This window comes from Geotrypetes seraphini, chromosome 4 (assembly GCF_902459505.1).
Source record: "Geotrypetes seraphini chromosome 4, aGeoSer1.1, whole genome shotgun sequence".
NCBI classification, from domain to species: domain Eukaryota; kingdom Metazoa; phylum Chordata; class Amphibia; order Gymnophiona; family Dermophiidae; genus Geotrypetes; species Geotrypetes seraphini.
In genome coordinates this window covers 254,523,563-254,542,495 of record NC_047087.1, presented here as the reverse complement: position 1 = coordinate 254,542,495, position 18,933 = coordinate 254,523,563, and the positions used below count along the sequence as shown (strand labels likewise).

Below are 18,933 nucleotides of genomic sequence, written 5' to 3'. Positions count from 1 at the left end.
AAAGCATTTCAGAGATAGGAAGAGGGAGGGGTGGGTGGTAGGCAGGAGACAGAAAGGTGGCAGAGCAGTTTTAAATGTCTTTGTAGTGGGAAAGTGTTAAGTCCTATCTGGTAGGTGTCAAAATATTTTATCTTTAAAATTGTAGTTCTTGCCTATTATCCTCTTGTTTCCACCTGTTATGGTTTTATGTCTCCAAAAGTCTTTGTCGCCCCCTGTCTTCTTAAATTTGTATTTTAATTATTGTTTTCTTTTATGATTTTGTACACCGCCTAGAAGGCTGATTAGGCGGTATAAGAAATTTTAATTAAACTTGAAACTTGATTTTGATAACAAAGGTTTTACATTCTTGGATTGTCTTAAAGTTCCCTTTTAGTAAACTTACCATAAAATGTCCTATTTTGTGAATGGACAGACTAACAGAGATGGGATGAGCCTTTGACAGCAATTGATATAAGCTGAGGCCAAATGCACCTAATAAATGTAGTTTGATATTTAAAAACACATACTGTCCAGAAGAGTGCCACAGGCCAAATTTATCTGACTGATGTAAGTTGCAATATCTGAATGCCATCCCTAGAGTTATCAAGAGAGTGGCAATATTCAGCCTGCTATCTCCCTCATTCTATAGTCCTGTATGCAAAGTTTCACACGAAGGGCTGAATTCTATACATGGTGACTAAAAAATCGGCGTCGAAAAAAATAACGCTCAGCACTCTTCTATAAACAGTGCTCAAAATTAGATGCTGTTAACAGAATAGAGCAGGGGTGTCCAATGTCGGTCCTCGAGGGCCGCAGTCCAGTCGGGTTTTCAAGATTTCCCCAATGAATATTCATGTGATCTATTTGCATGCACTGCTTTCATTGTATGCTAATAGATCTCATGCATATTAATTGGGGAAATCCTGAAAACCCGACTGGATTGCGGCCCTCGAGGACCGACATTGGACACCCCTGGAATAGAGCTTAGCGGCAGAAACCACGACTAACTTTAGGTATGGCCATTTGCACTATCTGAAATGTGATGCAAATCCTAAATTAGGTGTGTATCCCTCTTAGTCTATAATTATGTGGGTAAATGCAAGGAACAGACCCAATCCGCCCATGAGCCTCCCATTTCTGTGCCCCCCCATTGACTTGCACATAAAATTTAGATGCAGATCCATGCCTAAATTAATATGTATAAATTATAATTAAAACCATTTAGCACCAATAATTGCTCATTAAGATGTCAATTATTGGTGCCAATTGACTGATTATTCAATTAAATTGCGTGCAAATTGGGCGCACACCCAAATTTGAATGCACATTTGTGTGCACTTAGATTATATGAGGATGAATTAAAAAGTAAAAGCAAAATACATTTAACGGCTTTAATAGAAGTAACTTTGAACAATTGAACATATCACTTTTCCACATATTCCCCAAATAAGGCGGCACGTTTGTATCGTTCAACTAGCCTCTGCATTCCTGCAGAGAAGTTTTTTCAGCTGCTCCTGAAGCCAGGAGAGCACCGTGTCCTTTACTTCATTATGCTTAGTCTTTTACTCTCCAGATCACAGTGATGCACCCATGTCTTGTCACTGGTGACAGTTCTCTCCAGATTACTCAGATCTTCTTCATACTGTCTCAGGAACTGGGTCACAACCTCCACATGCTGTTGCTTGTGCAGATCAGTAAGACTTGCGTAGACTTTCCTGTATCCCAAGTCATCATGTATTATGGCAAACACAGATCCATAGCTGATATCCAAATCTGCAGCCAGTTGAGACACTGTCATCCATCGGTCTTCTCTACTCAAGACATCCGTCTTGTCAATGTGCTATTATATGCGCTATGTTGATAGGCGACCAGAACCACCTTTGTCGATTACGTCTGTTCTTCCCATTTTAAACCTTTTCACCCACTCATAAACCTTTCGTTGTTCAGGGTGCTATGCCCATGCTGAGTCAATATCTGACGGTGAATTTCCACAGGTTTCACTCCCTCTGCCCCTCCCCCCCCCAAAGTGCACTACTGCACATTGTTCTTCAATTGTGCAATCTTGCAATGGAGCATCCATGTTTCTGACCTTGTGGCTGCCACACGACTAAAGGCCGAGAGCTGCACTATCCAACAGGCAATGTACAAGTACACATGTTACATTTTGCTAGCTCTGTTGTTATCGTGTAATTTAGCAATTGCTTTTAATTTTTGATTTACCCCCATAGAATAGTATATGTGCAATCTGCAGTATACAAATAATTTAATTGCCTAATTGGGTGTGAATTGACACTGACAACTAATAATGGGTGATTATTGGCGCTAATTGATCCTGAGTTCCAGTTTTTGCTTATAGGCACTATTCTATAACAGTAGTGCCTACATTCTATAGCAGGGGTGTCCAACCTGCGACCCCATGAAGTATTTTGTGCAGCCCTGGTCAAGGGCGATGCAGTGTTTTCCTCTGCTGCCCCCGGGTGTTTACTGTCTTGCCGGCTCCCTCCTCTGTCTTGCTGCAGCATTTGCGCAGCCCCAGAAACATTTTTTTCAGCTAATGCGGCCCAGGGAAGCCAAAAGGTTGGACACTCCTGTTCTATAGCATGTAACAAGGGGGGCAGGTTCATGGGAGGGGCATGGCGAGGCAGGGACATGCCAAGCAGTTATGTGCCACACTTATAAAATACTGTCATTTACAAGCATAACTTCTGAATTTTGGGTGCATGCATTTATGTTAGCCACAGAGCAGGATTAAGTGCTCCTGCCTAAATTTATGCATATAACTGCAGACTTATGCTTGTATTCTGTAACAGCAATTAAGCGCTTAATTGCTTTTATAGAATTTAGATGTATGGACACTTCATTAATGTGAACATTTCATCACATGTTTATGTTTATTAAAAACTTTATATACCGCGTATACAGCCCAGAAAAGAATAAAAGCGGTTTACAATGTACAAATTCAAACAATTTTTGAAAAGAACTCCATTCACATAAAAAAGGAAAGAAAGAAAAATTAAAAAACAAAACATAATCTTCTTATGACCTTTAAACTAAGGGTTCCTTTTACCAAAGTGCGCTAGCGTTTTTAGCGCACGCAGGAAATTACCGCGCGCTATGCTTCTAGAATTAACGCCAGCTGAATGCTGGCGTTAAGGTCTAGCGCGCGGGGCAATGTAGCATACGCTATTCTGCGCGTTAAAGCCCTAGTGCACCTTAGTAAAAGGAGCCCTAAAAGTATTCAAGTTATATGCAAGGAGAATTTGCGGCAAATGGGGGGGAGGGGGGTGTCTATTCGTTTGTGCCTAAATATGAGCCTCACCCATAGTTGGGCCAATATTATTTAATGTTGCTTTTTTTTTTTTTTTTTGCAGATGTTGAAGCCTTTGCCATGGCATCCAGATATAGTTGACATTCAGATGATTACCATTGGGTCCCTGGCAATAGCTGCTATTCCAGGAGAGTTTACGTATGTGCTTTTTTAAATTTTTCTTTAAGCTCTTGTTTGCATATACATGAGTTAATTCTTAACAAGATGCAATTGTTATAGTTCCCTACAGGGCAGGATTAATTCTTCAAGGGTCCCTAGGTACGCAAGTCCACTGGGCCCCCCCCGCCCCACCCCTCCCTGCCCCTGACTGTGTAGGGTCTGTTATAGGTTATTATCCTTGTGAACAATTGATAATTTGAGCAATTGGCAGTTTATGTAACACTTTATATACTGTATATGTGCATCTTCCTGTGTGCTATTCTATACACCAGTGTCTAAATCCCTTAGCGTGCAAATCAAAATGGGGAGTAACCAGGGGTATGATATGGGTGTTCCAAAAATTTGCATGCAGAGTTATAAAATGCTGCCATTCTTGCACTCAGCTGCCATGAGTTGGGCGCTGGCATTTACAGCAGGTTTCAGCTGGATTAAATATCAGGACCCACATTTGGCTGTGGGAATGAAATCTAAGCACTATTCTATAAGAGTGCTCAACTCAGAGTGCTCTTTAAAGACTAGCATTTTGTGTTGATTTTTCTGGCGCTTTTATTTGGTTGTGCAAATATATTTTATTTGTACTGCATCAGTTTCGATTTTGCTGTTTGCATTTTACATCCCACAGAACTATGTCTGGAAGAAGACTAAGGGAAGCCATTAAAAAGGTAAGATACAGATCACAAAAATATCAAAGTACTTTTAGTGTGAGCTGAATAATTTTTCTCTGTTGTGCCAAAGCACATCATCGTGCTTTTTAAGTGACAAATAAAGTGTGTTTTACAGCATCTAAATCTCCAAAGAAACTATTGCACACCGGAGAGTATGTTTTTAGTGGCATGCATCCCCCAAATTTTCATTTGGTTTCCCATGTCATTACAAGATTTTTTTGTTTTACTCAAGGGCTTTTTATTTTATTTTCATTTTGGGGACAATGTTATCAATAGTGTGTAATATTGCACAATTTATAGTGCACCATGGGCTCAATATGGCACTTTATTGTTCACTTAGAGCAAACTGTTGTGCAATAGTGTGCCTATCAGAGGTTTGCAGGGCAAAACTTGTATTATTTTTAAAAAATTTCATTTTGGTGAGGGCCATCATTACTACTAATGTGTGCTATTCATAAAGAATGCAGACTAATAGTAAGCAACTATTTATAAATTAAAACAGAGTCCGTATTGTCTCTCAATATCAATCACTAACAGCCCTCAGTGGCACCACCAAGAGACTCAATACTTTCATAGTCCGTGGCTTTAAGTGTCATTTCTTCATCGGACCCTTATAAACTTTATTTTTTACTTTATAAATTTATTTTAATTTAATTTAATTTTTAATTAATTAATTAATTGGTTTAATTTAGTTTAATTTAATTAATAGACCTGAGTAGTGCAGCCTAGGAACCAATTTATCACTGGGTATGTAGGCACTCACTTCTTCATCAGTCTCTAGTATATTTATTATTTGATTTAAAGAACATAACATAAAAATCAACTTCTAGACCGCATAACCTTGAACATCTACGTATGTGGTTTACAAAAGATTACACTCACTTACAACCGAGAGATCATAACTGAATTAAAAAATCTGGAGAATAAGTAAGTTTTCAAATGCCTTCTAAATTCCAGGTATGAGAAATACATAAGAAATAATTGTTTGAATTCTTTGTCCCAACTAGCAGCCTGATAAGAAAGCATGCGTTCATGAAATCTTTCGAACTTGCAGCCCTTCACTGATGGATAAACAAACAAACAAAAAAAAGCACGAGCTTTACGTGAATGTTTTTGAGTAGCAAAAGAAAACGAGTTAGTTGGATAGGATGGAGCTTGACCCGACAAGATTTTATAATAGACACAACCTGACTTAAAATAATGCGTGCTTTAGCTGACAACCAGTGCCAAAAAGACGAGCGAGTTAAATAGGGGGACGTTATCTTGAGAAAGCCTGACCGCAAAACTTGTTGGAAGATGCCCCCACTGACACAAAGCTAAGTGCATTTAAGCTCAATGTTTAAGAGATGACAACATTATAAAGAGTGTGGCGAAGTTTTAACATTTGGGCATTTTGATAACAAAATAATAAAAATATTAGAGACCGATACATACCCAGTGATAAATTAGTTCCTAGGCTGCACCACTGAGGTCTATGTAGTTTAGTCTAGAAGAGCATTATATTGGACAAGTTTTTTTCAGTTTTGAATTTACTCTTTTGAGGTCCAATTATTACTGTTGAATAATAGAGCCATTGCTGATTTAAACATTATCGTCAGAGTGCACAAATTTGTACATAGCTGGTATTCTACGAACTAAGTGCAGAAAATCCATAGCACTTATGTGCATAGATTGTTGAACACTGTCCATTATGCACCCAATTGATAGTAGGTAGGTGGGAGTACAGTATTTGCACCAGCCATTGAGCTAGCGTAAGTGCTTGTGCCTAAAGTTAAATCACTCTATGGACCTGTTCAAAGAGTAAAGTTGATTGAATGATGTAACACAGTTCACCAAATCTTGCTCAGAATCAAGGAGGGGAAAACTGGGGCGAACCCCAGAAAAACCACCTCACAGCCCAATCATCGCCTTTCAAAGCAGTTAACCTGCGCCACTCGCGCTTCCATATGGGAGACATTAGTCCATTCTGAAACTCTGTACCCATCGCATGTTTTTCCAACAATTCCTGTGTGTTCCCTGAGGCAGGATCGAAACGTGCACGTCGGAACCCGCAAGTTATAAGTTAAGTTTGCTTAGTTCTTCGACTTAAAAAACTATCTAATCATTACAGTGCTATATTTTTTCAACATACAAAGCATACATGGAATGATATAATGTTACCGTTTACCCTTCATGCGATGATTGGTCTGTGAGGTGGTTTTTCTGGGGTTCGCCCCAGTTTTCCCCTCCTTGATTCTGAGCAAGATTTGGAGAACTGTGTTACATCATTCAATCAACTTTACTCTTTGAACAGGTCCATAGAGTGATTTTTTCTATTTGATATATGCACCTTTTCACTCTTGTTACATTGTGTGTAACTTGTCCCCAATTTTCATATGTGCCTAAAGTTAGGCATGTAATTATGAACGGAACGCTACTAGGCTTTAACAACAATTAAGTGCATAATTGCCAATATGGGCTTGACCCTTAGGGGCTGATGCTATAAAGGGTGCCTTCTTAATTGGCATTTAATAGCCTCAATAATTGGTACAAAAAATGTAATTGGGCGATAGGCGCCTATCCGATTCTATACAAGATAGGTGCCTATTGCATGGCGCTTAGTGGTGCCTAATGCCTAATTGGGCATTTCTACAGGTGGAGCATAACTTAGGTGCTGCTAAGCGCGATTCTCTAAAAACTTAGGTGCCTGAAATGTAGGCCTTTAAAACCCTTGTCTATATTAAGGCGCCTACGTTTTCACATAGGCACTGCTAGCCACAATTCTGAAAATGGCACCTAAGTATGACTGACATGCAGCCGGTGCCATTTTTCTAGGCGCTGACTGACTTGGGCACCGTTTATAGAATCAGCCCCTTAGCGTGCCGTATCCTGGCACCTAACTTTAGGCAACCTGTTGAGTATTACACAACAGCACAGGCGTCAGAGCAGGCCACAGTGGCCATGTCCTCCCCAAAAATTCTTGGTCGCTCTGGGGTTTGTCTTCCCACCTTCCCTTTTCCCGGTGTTTGCTTAAATCTTCGGGCAGCCATTGCACAGCATCAAACAGCAGGCCTGCCCCAGAACCCTTCATTCTACTTCCGGGGGCAGGCCTGCTTATGGACGCTGCATGGTGGCTGCTAAAGATTTATATCTAAAGCGCTGGGAGGAGGTGGGTAAGGGACTCAGGAGCTGTTAGAGGTTGTGCACCAGGACGGAGCTCCTGGGCCCCCCAAACAAAGCAGCATTCCACTGCCTATGCACTACAGTATGCATGTGTGCATTCTTTGCAAGGAATGTGTTGCCTCAATGATTTTGAAAAGTTGGTTCCTATTAGCCCTATGGCTTGATACTGGCAAAACGTCAATGGGAGACATTTTCCTATCACACTGGGTCAGGTAGCATAGGATTATTCTTGTTATTAATGTGGGCATTAAGGGGATAATACCGCAAAGTACATGCTAACATTTAATGGCATTCAGCAGTACACCCTGACCATGGAGATTCTTTATAATTGCATTAATGTGAATGTTTTTTTAGATATGATTAATTGGGGGAGGAGGGCGGGGTCCCTATCAATGTAATGGAGTTCTTTTATTTTCCTAATGTGATGTTTTATTATTGTAAACCACTTAGATTTCTTCAGAGTAAGCATTTATTAAACATTAAAGGCCCTTTATGCATGAAAGCATTAGAATAATGCCATATGCATGCCCATGTGCACACACATGGCTATAAATGCCAAAATTCTGTCTAAACATATTCTCTAAATTTGCATATAACTTATATAGTGTATATTTTACAAATAGGCTTACACATAGGTGGAGTCCACATAGACTATGTGCAGGATTCCTTGTTAAGCACCTAACTTATAGAATACAAAAACAAACAAACCAGTAGATCAGAATGGAGGTCCAAAACTCCAATGCAAAATTTATTCACCCTATAAAATCATAAATAATTATATAATTAAAAGCCTGACTCACAGGCTCCATCTCCATTCCTGCAAGCTCTTTCCCTGTCCCTGCTCCATCCCTACAGACTCTGTCCTCATTTGCACAAGCCTCAAACACTTATGATTTTATATTTAAATCTTTTTATTAACGTAAAAAAGGGATAATATTCTGTATAACTGTTTATAAATCACAAATAGAGCCTTCTATTTCTCTCTGGGTTTGGTACAGTCTTCCCAAAAATTTAATTGCCTATGTTTTTACTTCATCTGGGAAGGTAACTGCATTGTCTTTCAGACATGGGTATAGAAGAAAACCTAAACTGTGCAGTGGATAAACAGGAAAATAAGTGTTACATAAGAACATAAGAATGGTCATAATGGGTCAGATCAATGGTCCATCTAACCCAATATCCTGTTTCCAACAGTGACCAATTCAGGTCACAAGTTCCTTGCAGAAACCCAAATAGTAACAACATTTCATGCTACCAACCCCAGGGCAAGCTGTGACTTCCTCCATTTCTGTCTCAATAGCAGACTTTTCCTCCAGACATTTGTTCAAATCATTTGGAGTTTTGCTAGGTACTTGTGACTTGGATTGGCCTTTCTGGAGATGAGATACTGGGCTAGATGGACCATTGGTCTGATCCAGTAAGGTTATTCTAATGTTCTTATATGTTAACCATTGTTACCACATCCTCTTGCAATGAGCTCCAGAATTTAACTATTCATTGGGTGAAAAAATAGGGCACTGCTGTGAACTTCACAAAAAGGGTGCCATGTCATTATCTCACTACAGCTCCCTTATAGGTCACAGTGAGCCCCCCCAAACCACCTCCAGAATCCCCTAGACCCACTTATCTATCAACCTAATAGCCCTTATGGCTGCAGGAGCCACTTCTATGCCAGTACAAAAGGGTTTTGGGGGTGTATAGGGGAGTGCACATGTTTAAGTATCAATGCGGTGATTACAGGGGCTTATGGGCATGGGGCCTCCTCTCCATGGGTCCCTAACCCACCTCCAAGATGGCTTAAGACGCCTCTGTGCAGGACAACTAGGCTGTCCTATGATGATGGTCTAGAAGCTGAATTTTAAAGGTGTGATTAATATTTTTATGGGGTTGGGGGGAGGGTCGGTGGTCACTGGGGTAGTGTGTAGGGGTCTGTATTATGTGTTTGCAGTGCTTATCTGGTGACTTTAGGTGAGTTTTTGTGACTTAGACCATGTTTTAAATGGTCTAAGTCACAACGTCCAAGTTCTGTCGATCCTGTGCTGTATAACTTTCGGTTATACATGCAATACGACTAAGTCTAAGCCTGCACACGTCCCACCCAAATCCCACCCTCGACACTCCGACACGCCTCCAATGTTCTGCATGACAAATGGGGTTCCCTAGCAGTGTAATCAACAATGGCCAGCCAGTGGAACTGCAGTCAGCACCAGAAATCACACCTGGATCTTTCTTACAGTAGGAGTTCTGGACTGTCAGGATATCATAACAATATTGGGGTCAATATTTAAAGCAATTTAACCACATTGTTTCAGTGGCACATAATCGGTTAGTGCCGCTGAAAATGTCTAGTTAGTGCCGAACTTGAAAACTGGCTATTTGGGGGCTTTCTGAAGCCAGAGTCAACACTTGGCCAGTTAAATGGCAATATTCAGCACTTAACCTGGCAAGGTCACCACATAAATAGGATTGCAAAAACGTCAGTCCTAGCTTTATGTGGTGCCCCAAAGTGAATATCACACTTAATTGGCTATGGTTTAGCACAGTTTTTCTCAGCTTGGTCCAGAAGTACCCTTGCCATTCAGGTTTTAAGGATATCCATAAGAAATTTGCATATAATGGAGGCAGTGTATGCAAATCAAGTTTATGCATATTTATTGTGGATATCCTGAAAACCTGACTGGTAAGGGTGTACGCCAGGACCGAGTTGAGAAACACTGGTTTAGCAGACTCTGGAAATTCATGGCCTGGAATTAAAATGATGGGCATAACATCGGCGGTGGTCAGCAAACTGCTGAGTACTGCCGGCTGAATATTATTTCTGTTATTTAAGAGATTTGATTTTGTCATTTGTATGTATTTTTTATTTTCCTTAGGAATTTGAAACTGAGGGAAAGCCAGGAATGAATGTCATTATTTCAGGACTGTGCAATGTTTATACTCATTACATCACTACCTATGAGGAATATCAGGTAATAAAATGATTAGCACATCATTTCCACTCTGCTACATTTTCATAAATGCTGACAGGAATCCTGCATCTGTATGATATGGAAGGATCTGGCGACATATGAGAAAATAGTATCTCTTTTCTGTTTTCCATACCTTTCTATTCAATCACATGTAAAAGGAAGAAGAGGAATAGCTTAGTAGTTAGAGCAGCAGGCTGAAAAACCAGAGAAGGTAGGGTAAAAATCCTGCTTCTCTCAGAGATACTCCTTGTGACTTTAGACAAATAACTTTACCCTCCACTGTCTCAGGTCCAGATTACTTATCCCTTACTGCTCTTCAAGAACACCACGATCCAGCAATCAATTTCTCTTAAATGTTCCGAGATTATTCTATGACACCACCCGGAAACAAATTTTCTAAGTTACCGCCCCCACCCACTGGAATTCACTCCCCTCTACTTAAGGGAAGAGAAGAACATAAGATAAATTTAAACCATATTTATTTAGGGATGCATATGACCTATGGCAACCCCTCTCCCCTAGGCCACCGATTCCACTGAAACTCTAATAAAGAAAGAGCATAGCCTCCCATTCCCTCAGTGTCGCCCATCTTTGTTTTCCTGTCTTATTAAAAACGATTGTAGTTTTACCCCCCTTCCCATTTGTTCCAGTATGTCATGTTATGATTTTTGTCTCAATTATATCTCCCCAAAGCTTTTATAATTTTATTCTCCAAATATTGTACAACACCGCTTAGACAATTTTTTAAGCGGTATATCAAATTTTAATAAACTTGAAACTTAGATTATAAATTCACTTTGACGTGATTTGCGAACTGCTTGTAACTTGTCTAGAGCTCAGAACTGGAAAAGAGAGTAAATTTATAATCCAAATTTAAGACACATCCATTTCTATGTTTCTATCCTAGCCCTCTTGTGTTGTGGGTAATTTCTAGATGGTCAAGAAGATAGGTGTCACTTTTAATATGAAATTGCCATTATTGCAGATCCTTCAAATGCATGATCACAACTAAAACAGTTTAGGATCGTTCTTGCCCTGGATCTCACAGACCAAGCCTACTGATTTCAAATAAACCTGCCCTAAGGATTTTGTCAGTAGATTTGTAAGTGGTCCAGTAAATTAAGATCCCTGTTTTTATTGGAGCGCCACAGTCACCAGTGTACTACAGATATTCCTAGAGGCTTGGAGGAATATGAGAGGCACATTGTTTTAAAATAAATAATTGGGTATCAGATCTTCTGGTACAAATGGTAATATTAGATTCTGAAATATCTTGCTACAGTGTATGGTTGTATCTACTTTCTCATGCACTAAGAGGTCTATGAACTAACATTGCGGCTGAGAGGAAAATTAATGGGACACTTTTGTCTGGTTAGCTTTATTCCAGTAATTCAATCCTAATCTGCACATATAAAATTGACTAGTTAATTTTAGTTGCATAGAAAAGTGAGGAAATATACCCAGACAAGCCCCCCCCCAATATTCAGCCAATAATGATGTAGCATTTTTTTTTTTTAAACTCTTGTAGTCACTGGCTAAATTAGACCCCAGTATTCAGTGCCAGGCCATATCTGGGCATCAGCACTGAATACTGGGGGCTAAATGTGGGTGGGCTGGGTGCCAGAGCTTATTCAGCTGAGGCCTACCACCCTGGCTAGATATCGGGCTGGGACCTGTATAACTTTTAAAAACAAAATTAGAACCTCTGAGGCCCTGAGCCCCCTTCTTTCCTACCCTCCCCCAGCCTGTGGCAAAAAGTCCCCCCTTTCAGAAGGCCCCCTGCCCCCCAACTGTCCAGGGAGGCTCCCCTGGGACTATCTGTATTCTAGGTGGTCCAGCAGTGTTGTTGGAGGCAGGAGCATAGCCCTCTCGCTCCTGCTTCTTGCAGTGCTTTTTCAAAATAGCTGCCACAACCTCTCATGGCACTATTTTTGTTGTTAGGTGCCATCGACTCATGCTCGAGAACTAGAGACTTGATGAATTGCAGATCTAAAAAGAAATTGGTTTTGTGCTAGTCCAGAAAGGTCCTCCAGCATCATCCCCATGGGTTTTTTCAACGTGTCCAGCCATTTGATTGCAGGTCGCCCTCTTCACCTGGTTCCTTCGATCTTCCCAAACATGATGGCCTTCTCCAGTGGTTTCTCTCTTCTGATGGTGTGACCAAAATAAGACAGTCATAACTTCATTATTTGGGCTTCAAGTGACATAGCCGGTTTGATCTCTTCCAGAATCGATTTGTTAATTCTTCTGGCAGTCCACGGCACGCCTAAATTCCTTCTCCAGCACCAAAGCTCAAATGAGTCAATCTTCTTTCTGTCTTGTTTTCGTAGTGTCCAGCTTTTGCATCCGTAACTAACCACTGAGAAAATGAGTGCATGGACAAGTCTGATCTTCATTTGGAGTGTTACCTCTTTGCCTTTGAATACTTTGTCAAGTGCTATTCTGCGGAGTATTTTCTCCCTGCTAGTTGCTTCTTTGTTTACAAAAGAGCCCAGGAGATTGAAATCCTTTACAACTTCTATTCTATCGCCTTCTAGCTCAAAATCTTCATCATTTTCTGTGTACATGATCTTCATCTTGTGTATGTTCAGTTTTAATCCCATGTTATGACTTTCAGCTTTGACTTCTCAATAGATACAGCAAAGCATGTCTTCTTTGCTGCTGGTGATGAGCATTGTATCATCTACATAGCACAGGTTGTTTATATTTCGGCACCAACTTTGAAACCAACACTCCTTCCAAATTTGCTTTTCTGAACATGGTTTCATCATACAGGTTGAACAGGTAAGGTGACAAGATGCATTCTTGCCTGATGCCATATTTTATTAAAAACCAATCAGTGTTGCTGTATTCAGTTCTCACTGCAGCTTCTTGATTTTCATATAGGCTCTTTATCAACTGAGTTTGAATTAGAGTTCTCCACAGTTTATTGTGATCCACACAGTCAAACGCTTTGCTGTAGTTGATGAAGCAAAGGTATAGGGGTATTCTTTGCTCTTCTCCAACATCCATCTAACATTGGCAATAATGACTCTTGTTCCTCAACCTTTTCTAAAACCAGCCTGAACTTTGGGTAGTTCTTGCTCAACGTACGATTGGAACCTTTGTTGTATTATTTTCGGCAATAATACTTTACAGATACCAATGACCTATCATACTGTAGATTGATATTTGCAACTTGGTATACAAAAGCTGAACATAATACTTGATGGTTACTGATTCTAGATCATTTGATCCCTTGCGCCATCGACTTTGCATTAGAGTACAAGTAATTGATTATTCCTTTGAACTCTGTTTTATAAAGGCTCCTTTTAGATACAAGGTCCTTGTTATCCTTGTCTCTGTAGATACATTTCCTCACTTTTCTGTTCACCTTAAGTTCTCAAGGGGTGGGGGGTGGATCCTTCTATCTGTGTTTATATTTCCAGTTAATTTTAGGCCAGCTATTTGACCTAGTAGAGTTATCCAGGTAACTCAGGCCTGTCAGTGCTGTATATTAGCATTGACTGGTTGAATTGAAACTGGGCTCCAGGAATACGCTCAGTAGCACCAGTTATATGGGAAATTATGTGCCCTCAGAAAAAAATGAGCTTGTTAGCAGTGAGGGAGAATGGGGAAATTTTAACTGTTAATGCCTGCTTATCAGTGAAGCTTAACTACGTAAGCCTTTGGAATATTAACCTCTGGATGAAATTGTGCTGATTTCTGTGATTCTCCCTATATGAAATATCAGATTTTAATAAGACATGCAAGTGAATTAAGCTGCTAACAGACTCTAAAATTGCCATTTACTTAAAATCTTTTCTGTAGGTTCAGCGGTATGAGGGAGCTTCTACTATTTATGGACCCCATACACTGTCTGCTTATGTTCATTTATATAACAACTTGGCCAAAGCTATTGCAAAGGTAAATAAAACTTTAAGTGTGTTCTGCAATAAAGCCTTCGATCGGAACAATAAATAACTGTATTTGACAGCAAGTCTTTTTTTGCAACTTTCAGCATATTTTACCTTACATTATATTACATATTCTAGTTCTATGCAGACTGGAATTGGAATCCTGATTGAGCTGAATGTAGGATATCTAATTTATCATACAAAAATACTCCAGTAATGCAGATACTATGAAACCTGTAGTAGGAGGAAAAGCTTCAGACCCTACAAACTGCATTTAATGTGCCCAGGTGTCTTATAATCATTGACAAGAAAAACTTTCTTTTCTCTTTAATGAAATAGTATATCAATGCAACTTCTCTTTGTTAGGCTTCATTGTGCTCGTATTATTGCAGGCCATTAGTCCTTCTGACATTGGCCAATGTTTTGCCGTTACTATTACTGCTGTATCAGGGAATCCATGGAGCGCCACAGTCTGTCGCAGGGAAATCCTGCCATTTTTTCATGAGTATCATAAAATTGAGGTGGTCCATAGTATTCCCTGATACAGTATTAATAGTGACTGTGGAAAAACTGGCCATCATTGGAAATACACATGATCTGCAATAATTTGAGCATAATGAAGATAAGCAATTTTTAAGGTTATATTGACAAGCTGAATTTCAAGGACTGTTAAAGGAGGGAATGGATTGGAATGAAACACATTGTTTGATATCATTAGATATTTCTGAGCCTTCGATTCAGCTGACCTGAATCTTTTGTTGTTAAAGTTAGAACGGTTGGGAATGATTGTGAACGTGCTACAATGGTTTTCTTCTTATCTACTGAATCGGTCATTTCAAGTCAGTAGTGGAAGTAAAGTGTCAAATAGAGAATGACACGGTGACAAAATTCATCACCGTTCCCGTCCCCGCGGATAACTGCAGGAAATAATCCCATGTCATTTTCTAGTGTCTATTTCAACCTCAGTCCTTCTACATCAGCAATCTTCAAAGCAAAGCTTGTGGGTCAGTGATTGTGGCCATTCATACTCTGATTCTTCCCTCTCTCTTTAAAGAATGACATGAAGATGGTTTCCCGCGGTTATCCGCGGGGACGGGAACGGTGATGAATTTTGTCACCGTGTCATTCTCTAGTGTCAAATCTTGTTTTTGTAGGAAGGGGAATGCCTCAGGGCTCAGCCCTCTCTGCCTTATTATTTAACATCTGTATGGCTTCAATTTGGACAATGTTTTACTTTTTGGGTCTTTATTATAGGTGGCTCCTATGCAGACATAAGAGCCAACTTTTGAAAAGGATTGGGGATGCTAAACTTATAACTCACAACAAATTTCCCCTCACCCAGCAAAAGAAAACCAAAATATGAGCTGGTAGCAAATGTTAGTGATGATCAGCCTGTATCTGAATGTCAAGAGCAGGGACAGGGAATGTGGACAAACCAAAAGCTAGGGAGGGTCCAGCCACTCTCTCCTTCTCCTCTCAGTGTGTCAGCATTGTACTCACTCTCTCTCCCTCCCCTTCCCTCCATTCAAGCCATTTATAGCATGTTTCTCTAACCAGCCCCTCTTTTCCTTCAGTCCATCTATACCACACTCTATTCCCCCAATTTATTTTTCATTTTTCTAAATTTAATCTCCCCCATCCTCCCTCTGTACGTTTTAATTTTTCTCCTCCTGCATAGGCATAATTTGATGCTTTATATTTGGAGGGCAGGGAATTTAATTGCTCTTGGCCTGCTCTACTCCCTAAATTTTTTTAACATGTTCTGCTTCTCATTTTCCCTTTTCCCAGCCTTCTATTTCCCTCTTCTCCCTTCAATGCACTTTTCCCTACCTAGTTACCATGTCATGCAGGTTTGGCTCTCCCATCCCTTTACTGATTCAATTCACACTTCTCACTCTCCTCTATAGTGAGACTTCTTTTTGTCTGTAGATTTAACTTATTTTCAGTTTGTGATGTCCTATTGATCAAAGGCATGGATCATTTCCTTGCTCTACTCTCCCTGGCTCCTGGCACATCCCTGTTTTCTGGGACTGGTTCCTCATTCTCTTTTGCACTGCAACACTTACCCTGGCACTCACAGATTCTAGACCAATGGACACTTGCAGAGCCCACATCAGATTCTTTGCCATATGCTCACCCTGAACTTTGGAAACCCAATAAGGATCATAGTTTGAAACCTCAAAGATTACATGCTGAGTGGGAGAACATGTTCTAGAAGCCTAGATCACAGGAGTTTGCACTCATACTAAGCCACTGTGCTCTGGGCTGCCTGCAGGATATGGCTCTCATAGCCAAGGAACAAGCATCCAGCTCAAGAAGCCGAGTTGAGACCTAGGAGGTGGCTGCAGAGTTTTACCTAGAGCAAATAGAGGAACATGGATTCAACAATGATGCAAAAGAAGCCAGGGAACCAAACCAGGAAACATAAGAGTTTGTGAGACAGCATATCCCTTTTCCCCCAACCCCAATACTGCCACTCTTCCTGCTACAGCTGCTGTGCTACCTCTTTAGGCTCACATAGCCAGTGCCCCCACCATTTCTATCTCCTGTGGCATGTAATGAGGGAAAAATACATTTTTATTTTTGGTGATGAATGTGAACAGTGCTATTCTCCATTTTCCTTCAGTTCAATCCCTGACCATAGCTCTCTCTCAATATCACAGCGGCCAAGAGAAAGTCAGTTTTAAAAGGAAAATTTTCAGTTCATGGTATTCATGCTTCTACAACCTCCTCCTCTTTCCATATCCTTCTTTTGAAATAGCTTATTGATCCCAGTGACCAAAAAGTTGGAAGAAAAGATCAGACACCAGCAGTTATCCAAAACTTACCCTAATTAGTAATATATCTCCCACCCAGTAATTCTTGGGCTTGGATAATCTGAACCATGAACCCCAAAATCTAAAAATTATCTTTTTGTTGCTTGTTCTTTTTCTTCCTAGTCTCACCCCTCCTTGCCACTTCCATCCCTTTCTTCACCGCTTAGTCCTTCTTCCCTGTAACCTGATCTTCTCAGAACCCTTTTCTCAGCCAATCTCTCCCATCAGTCCCCCCTCCTCTTTGAATCTCACACAGTTCTCCTAATCCTTATCTCTACTTCTTTCTTCAGCCCTCCCCTCATCCACTTCTCAGTGCATCACAGCCCATGCTTCTCCCCCAGCTTACATTCACTTCAGCTCTGTTCTCCCTTTCACATTCCATATCTCTTCATTCAACATTTTTTTTTTCTCACAACTTATCAGTGCCAGTGTCTACTCTTTCCTTTCCCTGCTTCTCTATCACTTCTTCATTCCTTTCCCAGTGCCTCCCTCTGCACTTCTCCCCCCTTTTATGGTAGGTAGACCAAAGACAGGAAGTCTCTCTGACCTACGTTGCTTCTGTCCTGCTTTCCCCTGCAGCCTATTGGCTGAATAAGGACTGTCTGGCCAATGATGTCAACTAAACCACTGGTCCTGCCTTCTTTGCAGCTTATTGGTTGCAGCTTATTGGTTGGCTTTCCCCTGCAGCTCTATATTGGGAAGATGTCTGAGCAGTGCTGCAAAAAATACTGAGGATGCTAGCACACACAACATCATAGAGCTAGCACCTATACAGTATATGTAGATAACATTATTTTTTTCTTCCCGATGGGATTGCAGGGTTCTGAACTGAATGATCGATTGAATGTGCAGCATGTTTAGGGTTACCAGACATCTGGATTTCCCTCAGACATGTACTCCTTTTCAAGGACATGTTCGGGGGTCCAGACGGCTTTTCAAAACCCAGCACTTTGTTTGGGTTTTGAAAAGCTTCCTTGAAATCACGTTGGGTGGGAGGGCATCCGTGCATGTACGGATGCCCCCCTGTCTGACGAGAGCAGGCAGCATGGGGAGGGGCAGAGGAGACTGGGGTGGGTCTAGGTCAGGTTTGGGGGCAGGACTGGGACGTAACAGGGTGGGGGATGGGTGGAACTAGATGGACTTGGGGGCGGGTCTAAGGGGGGTCTGGATTTTACTAAAGTTAGTTGGATGATGAAACATAGTTTAAATTTGAATATTGGGAAGCCTGAGGTGATGTTGGTATGGAATTTTGGCCACAAAGTGTGTGTGTGGGGGGGGGGGGGGGGATGTATGTTTAAGGGTGAATGTTGATTATATCATTTTAATATGCAAGCTCAAGTGACTAAAATGATTCAATCTTATTTTATACAGCTTCACTTGCTTTTTCATTTGAAGTCCATACTTTCTCCTTTTGACTTTAAGTCTGTAGTATAGCTGTTGGTGTTTTCTAGACTTCACTATTGCAACACACTATATCTTGGCATATCAAGTGCCATATATAGGGCATTGCAGATGGTGCAAAATACAGCTGCCTGCCTGGTTACAGGCATGCCTAGATTTGCTCACATCACCCCGGTGCTTTGTCAACTCCATTGGCTGCTGTTTTTGTTTAAGACAAAGCATAAGGTATTGTCTATTGTTCATCAAGCCCTATATGCTCCTGTTTCTCTGTATTTTAAACAATCTTTGACTGTGTTTTGTCCAAGTAGATCATTACTATCAGAGAGTGCTATGTTATCGCAGGATAGAATGCCAAAAGGACACTGCTGACTCTAGAGCAGGGGTCTCAAAGTCCCTCCTTGAGGGACGCAATCCAGTCAGGTTTTCAGGATTTCTCCAATGAATATGCATGAGATCTATGTGCATGCACTCCTTTCAATGCATATTCATTGGGGAAATCCTGAAAACCCGACTGGATTGCGGCCCTCGAGGAGGGACTTTGAGATCCCTGCTCTAGAG

General features: G+C 40.7%; 1 protein-coding gene across 1 annotated transcript in view; it reads left to right on the top strand.

Moving 5' to 3' along the window:
- Window positions 1–18,933, top strand: part of LOC117359964 (putative neutral ceramidase C) — a 185,863-nt gene that overhangs the window by 140,437 nt on the left and 26,493 nt on the right. The window contains 4 exon segments of the mRNA XM_033943469.1: window positions 3,351–3,445; window positions 4,089–4,128; window positions 10,167–10,262; window positions 14,073–14,168. Of these exon segments, the coding sequence (XP_033799360.1) occupies window positions 3,351–3,445; window positions 4,089–4,128; window positions 10,167–10,262; window positions 14,073–14,168 (327 nt within the window).